Source organism: Protopterus annectens, chromosome 2.part0 (genome assembly GCF_019279795.1).
Source record: "Protopterus annectens isolate FY-2018-M chromosome 2.part0, PAN1.0, whole genome shotgun sequence".
NCBI lineage: Eukaryota > Metazoa > Chordata > Ceratodontiformes > Protopteridae > Protopterus > Protopterus annectens.
The window spans coordinates 154,376,035-154,401,976 of NC_056728.1; the positions used below are offsets into that span (position 1 = coordinate 154,376,035).

At 37.4% G+C, this 25,942-nt stretch overlaps 1 protein-coding gene across 1 annotated transcript in view; it reads right to left on the reverse strand.

Moving 5' to 3' along the window:
* Positions 1 to 25,390, reverse strand: part of PLCL1 (phospholipase C like 1 (inactive)) — a 382,997-nt gene extending 357,607 nt beyond the window's left edge. The window contains exons 1-2 of the mRNA XM_044060641.1: positions 22,926 to 25,390; positions 13,047 to 13,250 (exon numbers count right to left, since the gene is read on the reverse strand). Coding sequence (XP_043916576.1) covers positions 13,047 to 13,250; positions 22,926 to 25,343 — 2,622 coding nt within the window. The 5' untranslated portion in view covers positions 25,344 to 25,390. The remainder of the gene's footprint in view (positions 1 to 13,046; positions 13,251 to 22,925) is intronic.
* Positions 25,391 to 25,942: the final 552 nt, after the last annotated feature.

Here is a 25,942-nt window from a genome sequence, read left to right on the forward strand (position 1 = left end):
GAGGTAGACATGAAGATTGGTATAAGATAGAACTGTCCAGTGAGCTGTATACTCTTTGAATTAGTTATGAATGAGACGGTATGTGAAATAAATTACTAAATGAGGGAGGTGGGGTGTATAATACCTGAAGGGTTAAGAATTCCAGTAATGTTAACGTATGCAGATGACATTATAATAATTGCAAAAAAAATAAATTTGGATAAAAGAAGTAATAATTTGCACAAATGAGTGTTTAGAGATGATAGGGATGGCTTTAAGTAAAGAGGAAAGTAAAGGTTTAAGTGATGTAGTAGCTATTGGAGGTATATATATTATAATGAATTACATTTCTGTGTTAGGTGTAAAATTTGGGAATAAAGATATAAGTAGAATTAAATGGGAAAAAAACAACAGAAGAAATAAAGCAAATGTTAGAAAAATGTGTATTTGAATATATGAGAAATGTTAGTTTAAAAACAAAGTAGTATATAATGCATTGTATTCTATTAATCATATAACAGAAAGGATTAATTCATGTGTAAATGTAGGTAGTTTTGAAACTGCAGTGTGGCTGAAGCAAACTGACCTCTGACCCTGGCAGATGCTAGCTTAGCAAGTTTTAATGTTTATGCTTTTCACAAGTGATTATCTGCTGGGTCAGGAAATTAAATGTGTGAAATAATGAAATCTTCTGCTCTTTCCTGCTGGGATGATTTGGCCTTGTATATGTGTTACTAAGATAGCATGCAGCTGGTGGGAAAGTGTAACAGTGAACAAAGATGTGTATTAGAAGACTGAATCTGCTATTGTATTCGAACTGATGTGAAACCTTGAAGAAGTAACTTTACAGAAAGACATTATGTCTGACCAGGTGGATAGCAAGGCCGTATTGTTACCAGAGGAAAACTTTTTTAAAATATACAGCATCAGCAGTTTTTATGAATAGAGGACTGTAAGCTAAAGTGATGTAGATGCCCTGTGACATACCACGTCAGTAAGGTGGGCACAGCTTGAATGTAAAGACCATATAAAATTGTGTGCTTCCTGTTTCATGTTAGACAAAAATCTGTACTTGTACGTTTTTTGCCTCCTGATGTACACTAGTAAACTTTTGAACCTGAACCTCCTGTGTACTGAATTCTTAATTTTATTTAACAGTTTGGTCCTTCTTAGTCGGAATTCCCTTGGACAGCTGCAGATCAGAGTCTACCGGTGGTCGAATACTGCGCAGGAGAAGTTACCGAAAACGGTTCTTCTTGGGTGAAAAGACCTCCGACTGAATTATCGTTTAAAGAGGCTGGCCACTTTCTGATCTGTGGCTGAAGAGCGGATCTTGGACGACTCAATACCGGAGGCTCAGGTAGGAAGATTTTGCCTTTTTTCTGTTTTAGATCAGGGACTAGGTGACAGTATATTGTTGTCAAGATTTGTTATGCAGATCAGGGACAAGAGGAAGTACTGTATATTTGGTCATAGATCAGGGTAACAGAATAAGGTAGGCAGTTATTCTAGATAAACTGTGAAAAGGAACTGAACTTCTGATATCACGTGATAAAAAGGGTTACGTAACATTTTCTTTACTATGGGAAATCAGTGCACTAAAACATCATGAGATCCGCCCCTAACCGAAGACGCAAAATACATGCAATTACAACGTTCCGATAATGTTAGGTATTATACGAAATGGGTTAACAAATATGTATTTGATGGTAAACTAGATAAAACCTCACTAGTTAAACTCCTTAAGCAACTTAAATCTGATGCGGGAGGTCAGGCAAAAAAGCAACGCCAATTAGGCATTCCTCAGGCACACATGTGGATTGAGGAAGCAAATCGTAGAGAACAGAAGCTTAAAAATTCAAAAACATTATTTTTAGACAAAGACGATAATAACTTAGTAATAGCAACAGCTCCTCCTCCTCCCTTGCCCCCTCCTTTACCCTTTTCAGGATATGAAGCGAGTGGACAGGCTGGTCCACCTCCGCGTTATCCTGAAGTTTCAGCAAGATCACAACCGTTTGTTAGAGATCCTATTGAAACTAGGTCCCGGACACGTAAAATACATAGGGGCACAGAATCATATCAAATAGAGAGAAACCTACAGGATGAGAGTGAGGAAGAAATATGCCCACTTATAGAGGTCCCAAATCCTCAGGCAGGACAGGAAGGGCAGGACCGAACACTCTTAGTATATAGACCATGGACACCGGAGGATATTCGGAAAGCTACTGAGGGAATTCCCCATCCGAAAGTTAATTTTACGAAATTTTTAGAAGATTTGCAAGGCATGAGGTTGAGTTACCACTTGAATGGGGAAGAAGTAGAAAAAGTAGTAAGACAAATTATAGGTCCAGATTGGCACATGATTTGTGGCACCTGGAATCCTGGTAATGCAGAGTTTAAACCACTCCCACATAGTGACGCAGAATTAGACAACAGAGTGAAAGGTCTTACAGACCGAATCTCTGAGAAATGGAAACCTAGAGCAGACTGGACTTGCATTAATCAATGCATACAACAGGAAAATGAGACAATAGATGGGTACTATGCTAGATTATTGGAATGTTTTAATAATCATAGCGGTATGTCAGTTCCTGAGAACCAAACGAATGATTCCCAGTATGAACAACAATTAAAAAATGCATTTTTGAAAGGTTGCATTGCACCTATTAGTAGCTTCATTACGAAGCATATGACAGACCATCGAACAGGGAGGCTACAAGCCTTACTTGAATACGCTAGACATGCTGAAAGACATTTTAATAGTAAAAAGAAAAAGAAGGCGCAAGTCTTCACTGCTGAAGACGGAGCTGAAGTATTTGTGTTACAGGCAGGTAAAAAGGGCAAGAAGAATGCCCAGGGAAACAAACAGTCTGACAAATGATCAGAAGATTTTGAAGAGAGGAAAAAGAGAGGTGAATGCTTCAAGTGCGGGAAAAAAGGACATCTAGCAAGGGATTGTAAGCAGAACAAAAAGGTAATTCAAGATGATAAGGGAGATGAGGACTGACTATATGATAGTGAAGATACATCATGCGAAAGTCAAAAATCATCAGAAAAAGTTAATACACAAAAAACAAATGTAAATGTGATATAAGGAATAGAGGAAGTGCAAGTAGATATGGAGGATGAAGAAAGTGAAATTTTGGACTTAGCACTATTGAGCTTAGAGCTCTACTTAGCAGATACGAAACCGGAAGTTACACTTCTGGTGGAGGGAAGGGAAGTCAAATTCCTGTGTGACTCAGGAGCGTCACGGACCCTGATACACCCCTCCAAGTTACCAGAACATTCTGAATCACCTGATTATATACTAGTAAAAGCTGCAAACGGACAACTATACAGGGAACCATTTTCCCATGATACAGCAATAACTGACCCTGTTTCAGGTATGACCCAGAGAAGTAAAATTGTTGTTTCTGCAAAGTGTCCAGTAAACCTATTGGGCAGGGACCTTATGCAGATATTTGGTATAGCAGTAGTTCCAACTGTACAAGGTATGGAGGCGCAGAGACAAATGGATACCTTTATAGTGCGATCGGAGGGTGAAACATTTTACTGGTACAGCCAGGACCTAGTCACGATTGGTTCAGGGGCAGTAACCGAGGAACTGATGAACGTAGCCATCAGTAAAGCCCCCTCCCTTGACACTGATCGACAGCATTTGTTACACTGTACTCTATACTACTGTACTACACCAGGACCTGATAGAGAGTATGAGCAAGAATTGTTCAGAAATCGTGCAACTAGATTAGTATTGCGAAATTTGTACTGGGATACTGAGGGGAACCATGTAGTTAGCTGTTCATTACCTCAAGAATTCCTTGCATTATATAGATCAAATCGATTACCACATGTCAGCTTGACAAAGAATAAAAATGTAAAATTGGCAGACTTAGGGGAAAAAGTAACAAGATGGGAGAAACAGAATGATTTAGAACTATCAGAACAAGGGATACAGAAACAAAAACTGAATTGGTTGACACAGACACATCCAGCTGTACACTTGCAATCTAGCGAGGACAGCTGATTAGCATTTTTATTATTAGAAGAAGAAAATGCCTTATGTGAAATTCCAACGACTCTTTGGTCAACAGGGAAGTCAGATGTAGGACTTATTCGAACAGCAGGACCAGTTACAATTAACCCAAAGTCAGCTTTTAGACTGCAGAAAAGACAATACCCTTTGAGATAAGATGCAGAAATAGGAATCAAGCCTATAATAGCAGCATTACTCAAAGAAGGAGTACTGGTAGAATCTCCTGATTCACCATGTAATACACCCCTATTTCCTGTTAAGAAAGCAAACGGGGAATGGCGGATGGTTCAAGATTTACAAGCTGTAAATAATTCAGTAATACCTAGAGCACCTACGGTGCCAGACCCACATACTTTGTTAAACGATTTGAAACCGCAACAAAAATATTTTTCTGTGGTAGATATCAGTAATGCTTTCTTTTCAATACCTATACATCCTGATAGTCAATATTGGTTTGCATTTACATTTCAGGGTAAAAGGTATACCTATACTTGACTACCACAGGGATATTGTGAGAGCCCAACAATATTTGCACAAGAAATGGCTAGCAACCTGGCAGGTTTACCCCACCGGGAGGTAGTCAAATTCTACTTTATGTAGATGACATCTTGCTAGCAGCCCCCACCCAGCAACAATGCAGGGAGGATACTGTAGCGTTATTGAAATTTTTAGCAACACAAGGACACAAAGTAAACAAAAGTAAGTTACAACTTTGGAAAAAGCAAGTTAGATACCTAGGATATGTAATATCCAATGAAGGTAGAATATTAGACGAGGAAAGAAAAACAGCAATTTTGCAAGCACCCAAACCAGCAACCAAGAAGGAAATGATGTCCTTCTTGGGAACAACTAATTTCTGTCAGAGCTGGATACCAAATTATGCTTTGGAATCTGCTCCACTGACTGACTTGATATATAAGACACCAATGGCAGCACAAGATATTTTACAATGGACACCTGAAGCAGAAACAGCTTTCTGCAGGTTGAAGCAGTTGATAGCTTCTTCATTAGTTTTAGGACTCCCAAATTATCACAAACGGTTCTTTCAGACCGTAGATTGCAAACAAGGATATATGACGTCAGTGCTGACACAACAACATGGGGACAAGCAACGCCCCATAGCCTATTATTCATCGCAGTTAGACCGAGTGGCGCGATCTTTGCCTCACTGTGTACAGTAGTTGCAGCTGCAATGGCAGTACAGGCTTCAGCCTCAGTGGTGTTATTCCACCCTCTCACATTGAGACTGCCTCATGCAGTTGCAATAATTTTACTGCAAGAAAAAGTAGCATACCTCTCTCCTGCTAGACATCTTTCATGTATGACTATACTGCTGAGCCAACCTCATATGACAATTTAACGATGTACGACATTAAATCCATCAACATTACTTTCAACTCCTGCGGATGGCACACCACACAGCTGCCTGCAGGAAATTGAACAGTTAGCTTTACCTAGACAAGATCTCACAGATATGCCCTTGGATAATGCCGAGGTGACATATTACGTGGACGACTCATGCAGAAGGGGTCCTACAGGAAAGAATCTAGTATGGTATGCAGTAGTTACAGACACTGAAATTTTAGAAGCCCAATCCTTACCACATAACTTATCTGCACAAGCAGCAGAATTGATAGCTTTGACGCGAGCATGTACTTTAGCAAAAAACAAGTGTGTAAACATATATACTGATAGTCAGTATGCTTTTTCTACAGTACATGTATTTGCACAACAATGGAAAAATAGAGGAATGATAACATCTAGTGGAAAACCTATTAATCATGCACAATTTATTTTGGAATTATTAGAATCTATTCAGTTATCTACCAAAGTAGCTATTTGTAAATGTGTAGCTCATACAAAACAACAGGATAAGATTTCGAAAGGCAATGCACGAGCTGATGCAGCTGCAAAGCAAGCAGCCTCAGACTCAGAAACTTTACTTTTGAATGAGGAATTACAACCCTCTGAGATTTTAGGTTTAGACATGTTAAAAACAATGCAGATGCTTACTACAAAAGCAGAAAAGCAAAAATGGGAAAAACGAGATGCAATTCTTGAAAACGGACTGTACATTTCCAAAGAGAGAAAACCGATATTGCCGTCTAATTTATTTAGATATGCAGCTTTGTTGAGCCATGGGCAGTGCCATGTCTCAACAAGGGGGATGGTACAGTTAGTAAACCGAATATTCCAAACATATGGATACACAAACTACACAAAAAAATTTTGTGCAGCTTGTCATACTTGTAACAAGCACCATGCACAAGGGGCATTTAAAACCAAGCAAGGAAGTTTTCCTATACCACCATATCCGTTCCATACTATTTGTATGGATTTCATAGAATTGAGTAAGTGTGAAGGGAAGAAATACTGTTTAGTTATTGTAGATATGTTTTCCAAATGGGTAAAAGCTTTTCCAACCAAAAATTCGGATGCAGCAACAGTGGCGAAAGCCCTGATAAAAGAAGTAATCCCTAGATTTGGCATTCCGGAAAGGATTTATAGTGACAATGGCACACATTTTGTGAACCAGACAATCCAACAACTTGGGAGATTTTTTGGTATCTCCTTAAAGAACCATTGTGCCTACCACCCACAGTCAGCAGGACTGGTGGAAAGGTACAATGGTACCCTCAAGAATAAACTCAGGAAGTTAGTTGAGGAAACCCAAAAGAATTGGATACACTGTCTGCCTTTAGCACTGCTGAGTATGAGAACGGTTCCAAATGTGAAGGGTTTGACTCCCTTTGAAATGATTTTTGGGAGAGCATATTATGTGCCTCAGTGGAAAGCTCTCATGCCTGCAGAGCAAGAGGCTGACAGTTCATTAGCTAGTTATATGAGGAAACTGTTAACAAATAAATCTGTTTTGCAGTTTAACTCTTTTTCAGATAAGGAACAGACCAGACCGGTGGAAGCAGTTTTGGATCCCGGAACGTGGGTGTGGCTGAAAGTGACGAAGAGGAAGAATTGGGCGAGTCCAAAGTGGGAAGGACCGTACCAGGTTCTGTTGGCAACGCCTACTGCAGTCAGAGTGGCCGAGAGGACGTCCTGGGTTCATTTGACACACTGCAAACCGGTAAAGAACTTTCAACTTGATAAAAACTTTGTGACTGATACACAACAGGACCAAGATGGCCAAAAACAAAGCGAATAGAAATTTAGATCAACCCCAGAGATGTTGCATAATCATTTTGTTGAGTATACATTTATTGACTGTAATTGTGACAATTTTCCTCTTGTTGTGGTTTATCCTACACACAACCACACAAGTGAAAGTGGGAAGGCGTGACGAAACGTCTATAGACTGGCATCCAAATTTTAACACATACCTAGCCATGAAGCGTGTATATGCAGAGACTATGAACATTTCAAATTGCTGGGTTTGTACAGCTATACCAACAGCATATGGAGGACTGATAATGTCCGCTGTCCCTTTGGGGATAAATGAGACTTGGGAGAATTTACTCTTTGACACAGGAACTGTGAGATCACAGGACAAAATAGCTTTATTTTCACCTGTCACAGAAAAAGGAATTGTATGTTTTTACAAAAATGATACTCTCCAGGTGGGCTGGAGCATATCTTATCAGTGTTATATTAAGAATAGTAATGGCAATATTCTTTGCAATACTAATTATGACTCATATTTGAGCACATTGAAAACAACCATGAATGACATTCGCAAGAATCCTGTTTTGTTTAAACAATTGTCAGTTATAGATCATAAAATGTTTCATGCAGGGTTAATGCGCATTAGTACTAAAGTAGAAAACTGTTATTTTATTTGTGGGAAAAAAGCATATAAATGGTTACCTGAGAATTGGTCCGGCAGTTGATTTTTGGGTTATCTGGTTCCGGCAATAAGACATACTGCAGAATTGCCTTTGGGTAAGATACGAAACGTGAGAGAAGCAGCCCAAAAACCCGAAGGTCCAGTTGAAAAACCTGTAAATCCAGTTGGAAGGATCGAAGCTGGCTGGAAAGACCATAATACCGTAAAAGACAAAATTAAATTGACAGATATGGACTTAAGTGACAGTGTTGTATCTTGGGCAGGAATATTCCCAGCCTATGGAGCAGTCAAATCGATCTGGGAGCTGAGGAAGTTGTCGAAACTTCTCGAAGTAATGAGTAATACAACTTTTTCTGCCCTAGAACTGGTGACTGATGAACTAAATGCAACGAGAACTGTTGTGCTACAAAATCGAATGGCTCTTGACTTCACCCTAGCGGTGAGAGGTGGTACATGCGCGCTTATCAAAGAAGAATGCTGTGCATACATACCAGACAACAGGCATGAAATTAATAACCACCTAGAGGTAATTCAGCAAGTATCAGCCATGATTGAACCAGGCCCAAACCCACTGATGGACTTTTTCCAGAATTTATTTGGGGGGTGGGGTTCCATCCTAATGAATATTCTGATTGCCATTTGTGTGGGTATACTCCTAATAGGAGCATGAGTTTGCTGTGGAATTCCCTGCATGAAAAGACTAATCAAAGATTTTATTGATGTATCTGTTACTGAAACTTTGTACCAAGATATTGAGACTGAAAAATTGATCTCAGATGACATTTTTTCTGAAGTATAGATTGAACGACTCACCTAGCTAAAAATCCTAAGTGGAAGAGGTTGGGAGATGAAATGACACTATGCATACTTCAAAATAGAATAAAAAGTATTAATAGGGGGGAAAATGTTAGAAAAATGTGTATTTGAATATATGAGAAATGTTAGTTTAAAAACAAAGTAGTATATAATGCATTTTATTCTATTAATCATATAACAGAAAGGATTAATTCATGTGTAAATGTAGGTAGTTTTGAAACTGCAGTGTGGCTGAAGCAAACTGACCTCCAACCCTGGCAGATGCTAGCTTAGCAAGTTTTAATGTTTATGCTTTTCACAAGTGATTATCTGCTGGGTCAGGAAATTAAATGTGTGAAATAATGAAATCTTCTGCTCTTTCCTGCTGGGATGATTTGGCCTTGTATATGTGTTACTAAGATAGCATGCAGCTGGCGGGAAAGTGTAACAGTGAACAAAGATGTGTATTAGAAGACTGAATCTGCTACTGTATTCGAACTGATGTGAAACCTTGAAGAAGTAACTTTACAGAAAGACATTATGTCTGACCAGGTGGATAGCAAGGCCGTATTGTTACCAGAGGAAAACTTTTTTAAAATATACAGCATCAGCAGTTTTTATGAATAGAGGACTGTAAGCTAAAGTGATGTAGATGCCCTGTGACATACCACGTCAGTAAGGTGGGCACAGCTTGAATGTAAAGACTATATAAAATTGTGTGCTTCCTGTTTCATGTTAGACAAAATTCTGTACTTGTACGTTTTTTGCCTCCTGGTGTACCCTAGTAAACTTTTGAACCTGAACCTCCTGTGTATTGAATTCTTAATTTTATTTAACAGCAAACATGTATTTTTTGGAGAATATATAAATCATCATTCAGAAAAAAGGCTTATTTGGTAAATTCAGTACTGATGGGAAAAATAACATAACTTAACAAGTGTTTGTGTTGCCAACAGTATGTGAAAAGGAATTATTGCAGATATTTTTTTTTTCATTTTATATGGGGTTCTAGATTAAACTCAGGAAAAAGAGGATTTGTATGTAAATAAAGAGGAATGAGGTTTATGGTTAATTAACCCAGTGGTATATGCTGCTTTATTAAATTTGTACAGTGTTAAAGTAGATAATTGGAAAAGATAAGAGAGTAGTAATAAAACTGTATAAGTATGATACATTGTGGGGTATGGTAAAAAGAGTAAAAGAGAAAAAGAGTGTATAAATGAACAAATAAAATGTTACCAAGAAAAAATATTTTTGTGAAAAATAAAAATCGATGATATAGAAAAAGATAGAAAAGTATGGCATAAAAATGTAACGATGAAGCATTACTGCATAAATTTATGGGAAAATCTAACAGATAAAAAAAATAAAGCTATAAAGTAAGAAGCAAATGGTGCAATAAGAAAGAATGTTAAGATTTTTGGTGGAGATGGGTAACAGATAAATTGTCAGTAAAAGGAAATATGCCATATAAAAAGAAAAGTAAGAGAATGTGCTTACATTGTCAAGAAGAAGAAACTATGGAGCATGTGTATTTGAAATGTAAAATAGTCCAAATGTTATGGAGGAAACTATGTAAAGATTTTTTGAAGATATAAAAGAAGTTGGTAAAATAAACATGGATATGATGATTAAATATGGATATTATAAGAATAGAAGTAAAGAATATGATAAAATAATAGATAAAAGTTATTTTATGCTATGTGGGTTATATGGAATGAAAGAATAAATTAAAATGTTTAATGGTAAATGGATTTTAGCAACAATATCAAGTAAAATCAGATGATGGTTATGGAAAAAGCAGTTGGGGTCTATTAGAGATGAAAATGTAGCATGCTTGTATAGGAAATTATGAGTATATGTTTGTACATATGTAGATATCTGTAAATATTTAAACATTTTTTAAATAAAAGTTATTTTTGTATATAAATAAAGGACCCCTACTCTTTTTGATAAGTGCTGTGGGAACTTTTACACCAACCTGAGCTACCACCAATTCAGAAGATGGGGCCTTGGTTTAATGTGTTATCCGAAGGACAACACACTCAGGAGTGCAGCACGCCCTTATGCTGCACTGCATGTCAGTACTGGAAAAAATGAATCCGCCTACTAGGTGTGGGAATAGATACCATAGCTCCTTGATCTTCAAGCACAAAAGGTGATTGTGCTACTTGTTGTGCTACTGAGGCTACTCATTGACATTTGACTGCTTGCATGTTAGACAGATGTAATGAAAAGACATTTGAACTCACCCTACATGGTGTGAAAAAAATTACTTCAGTAAACAATTCCTAAGTCATTACCATACAGAGTGAGTTCTGGTGGATTACAAGTAGAAGGCAAAATATATAATAAAACAAGAATAACCTTAATACCATGGTTCCGGAAACCCCAGACAGATGTGTACCATTATTAGAAAAGGTGGTATGAAATGCAAGACTAGACGGTCCTGTCAGATGAGAATCATGTAACCATATCACTGCATCCCCAAAGCCCACTGACTATAGTACATTTAGATGTAGATAATGACTGATGTAGTCAGAAAAGCTTTCCTAACATCAATGAAGAATACACAAATAAAAAGACCTTTGCCCATGCTAGGAAGACCGGCTGACTTACAAGGAACTGTGCTGTCCTTGTAATAAACCCAGATCAACACCCATACAATACATTTTGTGTGAAAATAACCTAGAATTATTTACGCAGTCAAGGATTTGACAGTATATCAGTTTTTTCAAGACCTTTGCTAAGCCAAGTAGACCTGCCTTTGGGCAGGAGGATTTGATTACTAAAATATAGCATAATCCATTAAGTTTAGTAAGTTTCCAAGTCAGTGATGGGCATCCAGAAGTAAGTGATAAATTACAAAGGTGGTTTAAGGGCTTAGAGTTCATTAGGTAAAAGCTGTTTTATAAAGTGGAAGGTTCTGAAGGGTTATGAAGAAATGTTCTAAGATGTTGGCTAGAAATGTTCTGAAACTAAAATGGAGGAAGTGGTGTAAAGTCAGCAGGGGGATCACAATGAACAACTGAGTCATACTATGAAGGGTAGTGACAGAGGTGAAAGCACAGAGGTTAATGGCAAAAATTGAAGACTGAGAAGGTAAGGGCTGAAAAAAAAAGTACAAATATAATTTGCAGTGTTCTTAAGTGCAGAGTTTGGTAGTTTAAGAATATCTGACTATTTGTAGATATTTTTCTTGGTACAGTAATGTTTTTTAATATATGCCCTAAATATCACTTATTCCTATTGTGACAACACTGATTATAGCAATATTCAGTAAGTTGGTCCAATTACCAAGAGTTGGGGTGGCATGCTACATTAGTTTTGCAGGATGCAATGGCCATTTTCACCCTCGGTCCACAGTGTGTCAGATGGTTAGAAATACAAAATATGAACATTTCAAAAATGGCTTATTCATACAACACACAGCTCCATAACTGATGATGTACTTGGTTCTATCATACTATGATGATTTTCACAAAAAATGAAATGCATTGATGTATTTTCACTCACTTTAATGGAAATTCCTTTTAACATGTAACGCAAAGTACATGCACTATGAAAATCTGATTATAACAGGAGGCTACATTACTGAAAGAGTTCTGCCATCCCCGTGATACTCTCTTCTTGATAAATTCTGAAAGGGGCACAGAGATTTATCATCCCTGTAGTTCCAGTAAGTAAAAAGGAAATTTCTTCCAAAATAAACTACAGATTTTATGAGCAGTCATTTTTACCAAACAAGTGAAAATCATAGGGGTAGTCATAATCTATTAAAGTCTATAGATGGACCTCTTGGTGACATCACCAAAGGGTACACTAAATTGATTTGGGTCATGGTTTAATAAAAAATATACAAAGTTTTTTATTAAAAAAAACAGAATCAGAGAAATGCATCAAAGAACTTAACTCAGTAAATCCCATAAATGTGAACAATGCACTTCAAGGAAATAACTCCAGAATGCTCCCAGGAAAAGTCTGACAGCAAAACTGAAGTTCAAATGCTTTGGTCACATATGCTAGTAAAGTCTGAAGGCAAAGAAAAAGAGGGCAGCAAAGGTTAAAATGTGCAGACAGTAGTACTGACGTAAATAATATGAATTTAAAAGAACATAAAGAAGCAGTGGTGAACAGATAGGACTAGTGTGCTAAGTCCATGAGGTCACAGAGTTAGACTCCATTAAATGAGTAAACAAGAACAAATACACACATACACACACCATATAAATTTTTTTTATATTAGCGTATTTTGTACAATAATAAATTCCCATATTATGTAACAGCATGCAGTTTACAATGATACATTTTACTGAGAGTATAACCTTTTGATCAGCAGAATGACATTTCACTTTTAATGCACTGTAACAAATAAAATGGCAAGTTTTATCAAGCATCTGCTGGCTTAATGAAGAGCACTTCCAGGATACCTACCAGGTCGTATGCAGCCAGAAGCTTTCTCTGTACCTCAGTTATTGCTCCCACTGGCTCCAGGTATGGGTAATTTTCCTTCATGCTGAGAGATACACAGGGTGTGTTGTCACTGTTCTGCAGTCTTGAAGCCAGACTCAGCATGCACTGCTTAAGACTGGAGATAGAAGGAAGGCCACACATCTCTTTAACGGACACTATGGCAGTCTGGTGAAAGAGACAATATGTTTTCAGTTTATCAGCAGTCTATTAAAACTACATATTTTAGCTGGTAACTACTAACTCTATCAAAAATAAATATGTGAAAAAATAACTCTTTTAGCGCAATGTATCTCATTTGAGAACATAAAAAGATAATTAGCTAATCTACTTTGCTCCTTATAAGAATTTAACAACAACCTCCATATAGTATCTCTCTTTTTAATTTCTCCAAATCTTTTGGGTTTCTAATACCATGATGGGAATGGACCCCATTCCTAAGTCAAGCTATAATTAAAGTTCATGAAATTAGTATTGTTTCAATCTTTGATGTCAGCCAAAAGTACTCTTTGCAGCACCTGCAATGTGCCCTGTAATCACTCCTTCTGCAATTCGTATGGGGTTACATTGATTGGTAACATATCTAAATACGATCATAGATTCTTTTTTATAAGACCTGTTGTTCCTACTACTATTGGAACTGTCTGGGTATCTTTCTTCTACATAGCTCTTATTTCTGCCTGCAGATTCTGATGTTTTATGACTTTGTCTCTCTCTGTATGCAACACACTGTAATCACTGGGTGTAGCGATTTCAAAGAGCAATGCTACTTTTGTCCTCTATTCATGGATCACTATATACTGTTTTCTAGCATATGTCTTTTGAACTGTTGGTGATGGGTTATCCCGTGTGATGTAGACTACATGATTTTCTATGATGCATTGTGGCTCATGTTTCCGGTGTTTTTCAGCCACTTCATTACCATAATGATTGCACAATCCCCAGTGCAACAGTCTTGCCACATTATTATGCGTTTCCGTATACAGTTCTTATGTCATTAGTATGTCACCAACCTACATTTGTCTGCTTCTCCCACATGTTCAATGGACTTTGTAAACCAGTGTGTACGTAGCCCACTATCTTGGGCCACCAATGTTAACTTTTCATCTCTTGGTTTGAATTCACCTCTTCTTAAACATTCCTGCATTTGTTTCTGATCAACATGAGGTTCTTCCAGAAGTTTTCTATACATGGAACTAAATTTATACATTTTCCACATTTCTTGCCTTTTCATCTGATCCTTCACCTTATATTCTTTCTTTTGTTTTTTAGCACATTCAGTTGCTGCCTGATTTTTATCTACTTCTGGTTTGATTTCCATTCCTGCTTGATGCTAACATGGTTATGCTAGATTAAGCAGAGAAGTTATTTTAGATTTATTCTCATATTTCAAAACATTCACTACATTTGCGTCTTGTGAGGTCAGCAGATATGTATGGAGTCCCACGATTGCAGATCTATACATGTAATCAATTTCAAGGAGGTTCTTCCCTCCTTCGGAACAGGGAATATATAATCTTGGTATGCACTGATTTTTATAAATCATTTGGTGAGCATGAAGCATCCTTCTTGTTTTCCTATCTAATCTATACAACATGTTTTGGGGCCAATCAATCACTCCAAAACTGTAAGACAGGACAGGAAGAGCAAATTGGTTTATAGCTTGGATTTTATTCCTAGATATCAATGCTGTTTTCAGGATTAATTTAAGTCTTATAAAGTATTCCTTACTAAGTTTTATTCGCATTTGTTTATGTTTTATTGTTGATCCTTCACCAATTCTTAAATATTTATACACTCTCTCTTGCTCAAGTTCTTTTACATCACATTCTTGTCCCAAACTGATGTTTTCCTGGTGCTGCAATTGTCCTGCTTTAAAGGTTGCTTTTGCACATTTATCAAGACCAAATGACATTCTTATATCATCTGAAAAAGTTTAGACAACTTGCAGTTGTGCTTTCAGTTCCTCATTTGATGAGCTATACAGCTTTAAATCATTGACAAAGAGAAGATAAGAAGTCTTTATACTGTGTTCTTTTCTAGGAGCCAAATTATAGCCATGGGCTAAGCTGTTAAGTAGACAGTTTAGTGGGTTAAGGGCAAGGCAAAATAGTAGCAATGACACACTGTCACCCTGAAATATCCCCCTTTGAATTTTTATCCCTGGGATAATAATTTTTCCTTTATCATAGCTTAATTGCAAAGTGGTCTGACATTGTTTCATGGAAGTTGCACTATATTCAATCAGTGTAGGGTGCACCCTATACATTTCCAAGCACTCTTTTATTCATGAATGTGGAATACTATCAAATGCCTTTTTGTAGTCAATCTATGCCATACTTAGATTCTTCCCCATTTTACAGTTCTCTACTATGAATTTATTTAACAACAAATGATCCTTTGTTCCCTATGACTTTCATTTATTGCCCTTTTGTTCTACAGCCATAATTGAGTTTTCTTCTAAATAACTATAAACTCTGTCAGGATCAATTCCAATATATAGTTTATATGTTATTGGAAGGCAAGTTATTGGTTTATAATTTTTAGGGTAGCTTGCAGGTTCAAATAGTTTTTACTCATGGCTAAATCTTCATGCAAAGATGTTAATACTTTTAAGTCAAACATTAGTTACTGTATCTGGGTCTTTTAAATTAGAGGCTTTCCTTAACTTTGTTTCAATCTCTCTGTCTATTACTTCATCCCATTTCATATCCTGTATCTTTAAACATCTTATTCTTTCTTTTACTTCTTTTATCCATCTTTGTTATGTTTCACAGGATCTTCATTGATACTTCTACAAAATGCATCTATTTCTTCTATTTTGGTGATCTTTCAATTCCTTTTACCTTGTTTCCCAATTCTCTATAAAACTTTTTTGGGTCATCAATAAATTTCTTATTTTGTACTTTTCCTTTATATTTATCTGCATATCTTCTGAGTTTTTCCGCCAGTGCCGAGATTTTTAGTTTATTTGAGATAGTGCATGACAGATCCTTGTCTGTTATAATACTGCACATTGAAAAACTCAGAAAGCCATAACCAGTGACACGAGTAATTGTAAAAATATAAAAACTTTACTTTACTGAAATAAAACACAAATCCAAATGACTTAGTATTTTTGTTAATCTAGTGCCTGACTTCTTCAGAGTCTCTCTCATTGTAGCAACAGTTACGTTTATATATTAATTGCATAATTAGAAAATTGGAAAATTACGAAGTTTAACAATGAGAACCTGCTTTACATCATTATCCATTTAAAATTGTTAAAGAGTGAGTAACCAAACTCAAAATGTGGGTAGTGGTTTTACATATAGACATAAGTAGTGTATATGTTTAAAATATACAAGATGAAATGGGTCCACAAATGGTAATGTATTAAAATAAAATAAAATAAACGTAACTGTAAACCTTCACAAACCTACTGCAGTCTATTTCTTTCATTGATCTTAATATATCTATCTATGTCTATTAAATCAAGCAGCCTTTCTCTTAGCTCATTTTCTTCTAAACTGCGGGTACATTTTTTGTTTTTCATTTCCTGTGGGCATTCTATAGAAAGTTCTATAGCATCTTCATGTGGCACATTCTCTTCAATTTCATCCTGTGCCATCCGTTGCTCTATCATATGGTAACTCACTGGCCTATCACTCCTCAACATTGACTGCATCATAGTTTCCACAGTTTCCAGTCCTTCTTTTGCTGTCCAGCTTCAAGTTAACATTTATACTGGTTTCCTGTGGAAGGCTCCAAAATATTTTGATATGCACCTGACCAATTGCTTTGCTTTCCACTGGTTTCCCCTTAATTTGGATATCCATTGCCCTATCCTGTTGTGGTGCTTTCCAAATTAGATTTTCTACACTGAATCCTTCACTTTGCAGGTATTCCATAACCTCTTTAACTTCTCCATTACTGATCTCCTTTTCTACTTTTCCTCTTTGTCTTATTTTTTGTATTGTAAAGTTTTCCATGTCTGTTTTACTTTGCCTGTATTTCTCTTCAAATATCTTTGGTGCTGCTCTTTTTGTATTGGTTAGTTTTACTTTCTCCTTTGCATAAATATTACACCATATTAAATCTCTTCTTCTTACCCATGTCCATATTTTTTCTTCAGATGGCTCCTGATCTGCCTGCTTCACCTTACTTTGGGGACTCAATCCATCATGCTGTGATGTAACCGGTATTAGACTTACACCAAATCCTTCACATTGCAGGCACTCCATAACTTCTATTTTTTTATCTTCTACTTTACTAATCTTCTTTTCTTCTTTTCTACATTCCCTCTTTGTGGTACTATTTTTTCAGTGTGAAATTTTACATATCTGGATGCCTTTGCCTGTATTTCTCTTCGAATATCTTTGGGGCTGCCTTCTTTATGCTGCTTAATTTGGTTTTCTCCTTTGCATAAATATTACACCATATCAAATCTCTCTTTCATTTCCATGTCTATATATTTTTTTATGTTGTTTGTCTTTTCGGCTTTTCCCTGTTAGGGGTCGCCACAGCGGAACTCCGGTCTGCTACTGATTGGCAGTCGATTTTTATGGTGCAGAGTTGCCAGCCCAATGCCCAACCTTCAGCGAAGGTACGCCCATTCACGCATGTCTTTCAGAGGCCACTAGACCACGAGGAGGACATGCAGACTCCACACAGAAGGCACTCCAGCCAATAATCAAACAGGAGAACCTCTTGTTGTGAGGTAACAACGCTACCGCTGTATATTTTTTTTTATACTTTTCAAAAATCTCTAAGTTTTGTTGTTTATATTTTCACACTTCCTTGGATACTTCTTTTTCCAAACATTTCAAAGTTTCAAATAGCTTTCCTATATGCAGTGTCTAATCAAAGATGAATCCATCAGAGTCCAACTGACATTACTAGACCAAATGGGCTTTTGATTAAGTGTATTGTGGGCAAGTCAAATTCCTCCTTAAACCCACACAGAGTAGACCAATTTCCTTCAACTCAGTACCTAAAATAAGTACCTCTATGGCTGTCAGACATCCTCAGATGTAACTTGCAAGCACTGCCACTTAAAGCTCAACAGGTCTGTTAGATACATTAAAGCCCATTTGGTCAAGCCTATCAACAAGTGATAACAAATGCCATTTCTTTCATCTTTCATTTCCATCCATTGCATACTTCTTTGGAGTTACTCATTTGATCTCTACTGCCCAGTCTTTAAGTGTGTTTCATTAGCTGACAGCCTTCAAACCCAAATTTAGTCTGCCATTAATTAAATATGCAATATTACTGAGTGCTTTGCATCTTAAAAAGAAGCAAGCTATTAAGCGTGCTTGGACAATTATACATAGTGAATCCACAAAACTGGCAGAGAAGAAAAAGTACAATTTTAGGCAATGGGGAAAAGGGGAAATATACTGGTGTCCAATGATCAGAAATGAAAATGTCACAGTTCTGAGGCTGTTGGTGCAAATGGGGAAATTATTCTTAGCCTTAAGCTGCATTGACTCATAACAAAGAATATTTAGTTAGAGAGTGCATGGCCAAAAATCTTTTCACTAAGTTTGGGGCAAATGGTTACCTATTACATTCTCGAATGCTGACAATGTCGAATCCGACATTGTTGACATGAGAATAGCGAAAGTGCAGAAAATCGAATGGGTAAACGGAAATCTCCGTAAGGGGAGATTTCCATTTACTTCAATGCAGTGTGGTCTCAGAGTTGGTATATTTAAGTAGCAGGGATGGGGGATGCAGGGTGGCTTGCCCCCCTGCCTACACCCTTTAGATTTTCTTTTTTTTTTTTTTATTATTTATTTTTTCAGAACATTCGAAATTTTAATGGTTCGATCACTAAAGGTCGACCTTTAGTGATTCGAACCAGTAAACTTTCGATATTCTAATATAGACACGGGGCAAATTCCCCAAAAGACAGGTGCTAATAAAAAGTTACTTTGAGCACTCTTAGCTTCAGTCAGGTGGAAACTTCAATTTTTCTATTTCCTGTTATCTAAATTTGGAAATGGTACTATTCAGTTTACAAAGCTGATGTGTGTGACTGGTTTTGAACAGAAAACTGAAGAGCCATTTTACAGAATGGTTAATATCCCCTCAGTCCCATAATGCAGTGACCCTGGGGTTGATTCTATTAGTATTGGAGGGTGCAGTCCCCCTGCACGGTGTTATGGGTGAACTTTGCTCTCCTAAAATGATCTGTAGCTGTGAATGAATAAACATCATACCACCTTATCTTAGTTGAAAGATCTTTTAATTTCTCTGATTTCAAAAAAGTGGCAAGGAACGACTTTGGAAAAAATGTAATGAAGGCTAAGACTTCTCTCCTTAATTGTTTTTTTGGATCACTGAGGATGCACATGTGCCCTTCACCTTCACTCATGTACTGTGCAGTCCACTCTTATCTCCTCTTAAATATGTACGCTTCATCAGCAAGTAAACATAAGGTTATTACCAGCTATTCTGCACTGTCAAAGGAGTGAAGAAGGAAATCACACTTTATAGAAAGAGGAGGAGGTACTAGAATAGATAAACATTCAGACTAAAAAGGAAATCATTCATACTGTCAAACAAAAGAGAAAGGCTTATGGAAATTTTAAAATGTGCATGCAAGATGAGAAACAGAGCTACACAGGTAAAAAGTTAATTTACAGCCCATGAAACAGTGAAAGTAAAGAGGTCAGAATGGGTAAAACTAATCTTTGAACAATAAAACAGCTGGCATGGTGTAACTCATAAGTTAATAAAATCTGTTATAAAAGATCCAAAACGTGTTTGAGAAAGTGTTAGTATATGTGAACCCTTACATTTTGGACCTTTTATTAAATTTGCTTCTGTGTAGCATCATGTAAGATGTTTTCTTCTTCACAGATTAATTCTGGGTGTTAACATGGTGTGAATCATGGGAAGTGGCTTTCAAATGAAGATGATTATTTTATTGGCAGTGAAGGTGAAACATTTAAAAAAATTGGAGGTAAGGTATGATAATAGAATTAATTCTGCACCTCTGTATTTACACATGAGCATGAAAACAGATGACTCATAAGGGAAAGTACAGCAGACATGGGAGTGAAAATGGGCAAACTTCATGATGGAACTCAGGGGTATCTGGAAGGAGAAGCTGTAGATATCCCTTGGGGCGCTTGTGAAAATTACTAACGGAACTGCATGGTCTGTCATTAGAAACTGCAATGATAAAGGACTAAAGGTTTATCATGGAACATATTCTGCAGAAAGGTGGAGCCAGGAATGATTGAAGTAATTATAAGCTTGACAGCACCACTTCCATTTCAGAGAAGGTCGTGGGAAAGGTTTTATGTGGGAGACTGTTGAAACTTCTGTATGACATTTTTTTGACCATACAGTGCAAAATTGGAATACAGATTATAGCAGCTATGGAACAGATATTTGGACCTATATTGTCCATATTGGACATTAAAGGTATATCACAATAGTACATCTGGTATCATTCTTAAGCTGTGGCACTGTTTAGCCTTGTGTGTAGCATCACCCATGGCTTGTCTGCAGAAGCCATCTGTTTCCCATGCTACTAAATAAGTTACTATTCTTTAGCTGCTGTGTGCTTGCTGAGTTGTGCCTAGGTCTGCTTTAGCACTCTTTCCGCATGAATTTTCATGCGCCATTCTGCAGAGCCTTGTGACATCATTGCCACATCCATGTCTACTTCACATTTGTCCTTTACAAGCTGACAGCCAGCTGCTGTTTCCTGTGCTGCATGGAATACTGTGCACTTTGCATAATGCAACATGCTATCTTTATGCCATGCTATTCATTGCCAAACTCTTTGTGGCAAACATCATCCTCTAACCTCCTACCTTTTGACATCCTGCAGCTTTATGCTTTAAATGCAAATCACTAGGCATGCATGTGTCAGGCATTCTGCTTTCCCTTTCTCGTTCTGTACATGCTGTTCTGTTTGACTGCACTACTATACTAATCATACCATTTACTTTCCATGATGCTGTTCAAATATGCAGTTTTTTATGACTTCTTACATGGAATGGTGTTGCATTGTGATGCGTGCCTGTTGTCCACAGCTCCTATGGCATATCTAAGCTATATAGTATTTAATATCATGTGGTTTTGTGGTTGCATTTCATTTTCCTACCTTCACTGATCATATTCCTAGTCTGTAATCAGATCTAGAACTAATGATGTGTATGGTGGATAATGCATCTATATACTATCTATACTTGTCAAAAAGAGAACCCCAAAATGAGTTATGGGAACATGCAAAATTCTTAATGTCTCACATTTTATAGCTGCTTGTGCTTAGGTAAATTGCAGAGGAAATTGACTGCTCACTCTTTACAGAAATAATCCTAACCTAGTCAGTTTGATCGGAAACCAAACAAACCCATATTCCTCTTTTACCACTATTGTCTACATCATACTGCCCTGAGTTAATCTAGCTGCATAAATACAGAACAAAACTAACAGTTTAAAGGTAGCAAACTTCACTTGGCATCCCTCTTTAGTTTTCCTCCATTTCTATCTGATCTAGACCCTTTTCAATGACAGTCCTTATGTCATTTATCCCCCTACATGGCAAGCTTACTTCACCCCCTACCTACAACCATCTCCTTAAAGAAGTACGTTCTCAAAGTCAGACACAGCCCCCTCCCTTCAAACTATAGTTCATGTCCTCTCCTTCACCTGCATTTTATGTTTTGTTACATTGCCTCATAATGTCCTGTATTCAGGTACTGTGAAGCCATACCATGTTCCCCCTTTCGCTTCTCAAGTACAGTGAGTATAGCCCCAGGTATTCATTGAATGTCTTCTTCTTCTCACCTTTTATTATCACAATGGTCTTCCTCAGTACCTTTTGTAATACTGTGTTATTTTCTCCTGTATGTCCCACGGAAATGTATGCTACAGTGAGTTGTATCATGTAGCAATTGCACTGAGAAGAGGAACAATTCCCTCTTGATCCCAAGAGAAAATCCTGAGGAAATGCTTCCAGAGTGGATTCCTGTGGAAACTGTGAGGTCTGCAAATACTGTCAATGATGAGACATTGAGATTAACTGTGTAAACAAAAGAGAGAGAGAGAGAGAGAGAAAATATATACCAAGACCGAGATTATGGTACCTTGGAGTATTGCCTTGCTGCAAGGTAAAACGGTCTCCAAATTACTAAGCACAAGAGTGGTGTGAATCGGTAAAATGGCTATAAGGGCAGTTCAATGTTTCATTTCTGAATCAAACTTTATTTTTCTGTACTTAACACACTCAGAATTATGGTCTTGCAGTTAGGGAGGCCCCTAGAGGCTGCATTTTTAGTTAGTATTTCCAACTTTTTCATATGACACTTTGTGATACGTTGCCTCTACGGCAGCTAACTGTTAACTCATAGCACTGGTAGAATCCATGAGAATTCTACCATGCTCACCAATTTCTCGCACCTTCCTGTAATTTTTTTGGTCCTCCCTGCTGCTTCTTCCAGAGTCTCCTCTGTTAGACCATCTGCCCCTCCATGGACCACAATGTGTGCATCACCTATGTAGGAGTTTTGATGACAGGTGAAAATATGACTGTAATAAAAACACATATTTGTTTTCTGCCTGATAAAATGCTAGCAAATATATGCACAACATCTTGCATTAACAATGTGTATTTAACCTCCATAAACAGCAGATAGACATAGATACTGGCTAAACGTACAGTCACATCTATTTTCTACAAACTTGACCATGAATAATTTTTTGAAAGATAGAAATTATACTTCTGCATAGATACTCAAGTCTATAATGCAGTAGAACTTTACAGCTTTTCTCTAAAAATTGATTTATGGAAACAAAAACCACCTATTGAATACAAAAAGACAAACAGAATATATTCACCTGCATGTTTTCTCTAGCATCTGTAGCATCTCTCAGTGGATGTACTGCAAGTTTAAAAACATCATCAATAGTTCTGATTCCTGTATGTCGCATCATGGTGTATTCTCTGGCCTTCTTCCCCTTTCTTACAGAAAGACCACGCTTCTGCGCCTTTCCACCCCCTCTCCGGTTTGTTACTGCAATGTGAACAAACAGCGTACTGTTTTCAATGGGTTCTCCAACAAAAGTGAGCAAAGGAACATGTCTGTAACCAGGCTGCAAACATTCATATGGAATAGTGTACTGCCCAATAAATTCATCACCAATATAGTCATCATCCAAAACCACAAATCGAACCTGAGCAAGTTCTGGTAGGTTCACCTGGAACTCAAAGCTTTCATCAAAAATAGGATTGTCACCATTTTGAGGAACTGTTTTAGTCCTTTGCTCGGCACAGTCAGCAGGAATTCCATGTATCTCGATGCATACATAGGGGTCTATGACATCACCTTTTGCACATGCTCCCATTGGTTTTGGGAAGTTCTGACCACTTATTACTTTAATATGTAAAACCTGAGGAGAGACTCCAGGGACAACCCCCTTGGTATTAGCACTAAAATAAGATACCTCATCCCGCATAACAGAAGGACGAAGAACATATCCACAGCCCCCATTCTGTGAAAACCATGCAGTGTTCAGATCCATCATTTGCCCAGGAGTTTGATAGTTCATGGCCACAATTTGACATCCACAGTTCCAAAAATCGTGGGGATTTACATTGCTGGAATCTATTCTAATTGGACTAGGGTATACCCTGGACAAAAACTTCTTATTATAATTAACAAAGTCTTCTGGATAGTCATTGGCAAATTTGCTTGCCTCTGTTTCACTGAATGAACATATTTCCCAACATTTTTGGCTCTTCATAGAAAAATCAAAGTCTTTGAACTGAACAGATTTGCAAACAGCCACTAGGTCTGAGAGCTGTCGGCACAATTTTATCAATTTCTTCTCAATGAAGTCATCTTCATTCATCCTTTGGGACATTTCAGCCTCTTCATCCTCATCTGTAACATCTCCAGAAGACTCATTTCCTGTTAAAAGTTTTTTCCCTTTGATGATAATTCTTTTTCGTAACTTCTCAGGGGATGGCAAGAATAACTGTGTAGCTGTTGCAGGCTCGGTAAAGAGTTTTTTCCCAAAAATTTTTTTCATGTGCTGTGCCATAATCTTCTGTTGCTCCACAGAACAGTGGTGACCCAGACATAGTATGAGTGGATATTCTGATGCTACAAATGCATACTTGTTAATCACCTCTATCACAGTATGGAAGGAAAGTACCGAATTCATGTTGTTACGATTGCATATGATTGGTTCACCATCTGGACCATCACTAGCATCTAGCTCAATACTTCTGCACCCCATTTTTAGTGCTCTGACATAGCCATTTACATCAGCTGGTCCCCTGTACTGGTCTTCTATTAAGTATGTGTTATGGGAAGAGTTGATATAGTAATGAGAAAGAGGCTGTGTCATGTCTTGATAAACGTTTTTGTGTTCTGGATCAAAAATATCACATTCTGAGGACAAGAGGTACTGTGTGAAGCCATCGATGCCAATACATTTCTTATGCCGGCCTTCTTCTGAAGGCTCATACTGCCGAATAATATCTAAACACATTTCTTCAGTGATATGAGTCATGCCTTGCTCAACTTCTAAAAACATCATCAGATCTTGGCAGTCAAGGTGTTCTTTATTTTTTGAGATCTGTACTAATAAAAAATATACCTCTGGCCTAGTACACAACTCACTGAACGCCTCACAGAACTCCTCCTTTGTTACCCTTGTTGTCAGTTTTTCTTTGCTCTTCTGGATTTCTTTGAATTTTAGTCTTGTTTTTGATTCTTTCAAACCCGGGTACAACTGCTTTATAAGTTCTACTGCTGTGTCTTCTAACATGATTCCATACCCATCCACATCAGCCACATCAAAAACAGAGGACAACCACGTGAATCTCAATGTAGGCTGATTACCTTCAATTAAATCCAAAGGCCTCTTACTGTGAGAAAGCAAGTATCTTAGACCAGAAACCCAAATATTTGCAACATCAGCGGAATGAGCCACCAAGTCTAGTGACTCATAATTCTCTCCATGTATAATTGAAAAGGCAGCTTCTTCAGAAATCTGATCAACTAATGTATTATTTCTGAATGTTTCTGTGTTCTTTCCAACTGTGACTTCTTTAATGTCAATAATATCCAGCTTTGCTTTATCAAGATCCTTTTTGGAAGGCTCCCATCGTAAGGCCTGCAAGTCAGTGTCTAATGTAAAAAATCTGTTATAAATGCGTGAATTTGGGCGGACCTTCTTCAGTTCGCAACCGCCTTGCATGAAACTGATGCAGTCACTGGCACTACTAATTTTCTTTTCGGACGGCATGCTGCTAAATGATACCGTCTTCTTTCTTCCAGGCTTCTGGTTTGCAGGATCCTAGAAAACAAAAGCAAACTCCTTTAATCAAAATTTCACTGGTTTCAGTAATATTAAATTAATGTTCACTTTGTTTTCTGATTTACTTCTGCATGTACATAATTACACAAGATTTCAGGAATGCCATCTGACAAAAAAGAAAACTATCTGGCAGTCTAAATTTAGACAGCTGTGTTAAGTAGATTTAATCACACTAAAGCACAACATGCTAACCACATTAAACAATACTCAGTAATCTGTACTCTTCCAGAAATTTCTTTATCATTTTGCCCATTATTGTACAGTTTGTTTACTGTTCATTGCATAGGTGATTGATCAGACAAACATTACATTTTCCCCTTCTTACACCTCCTATAATACAAAGCACCTCCTTTCCAGCAATATTTTGGCACAGATGTTTTAGCCCTGCCTAGGATACTATTTGTGATACTCCCAGCTTTTGCAGAACTGGATAGAACTGGAAGTTATGAGTGCCTTCCCTCACTGGCTGGATGACTGGGGAATCTCCTGCACTTAATATTTTCCCTGGCAAAATGCAAGGACCTTGG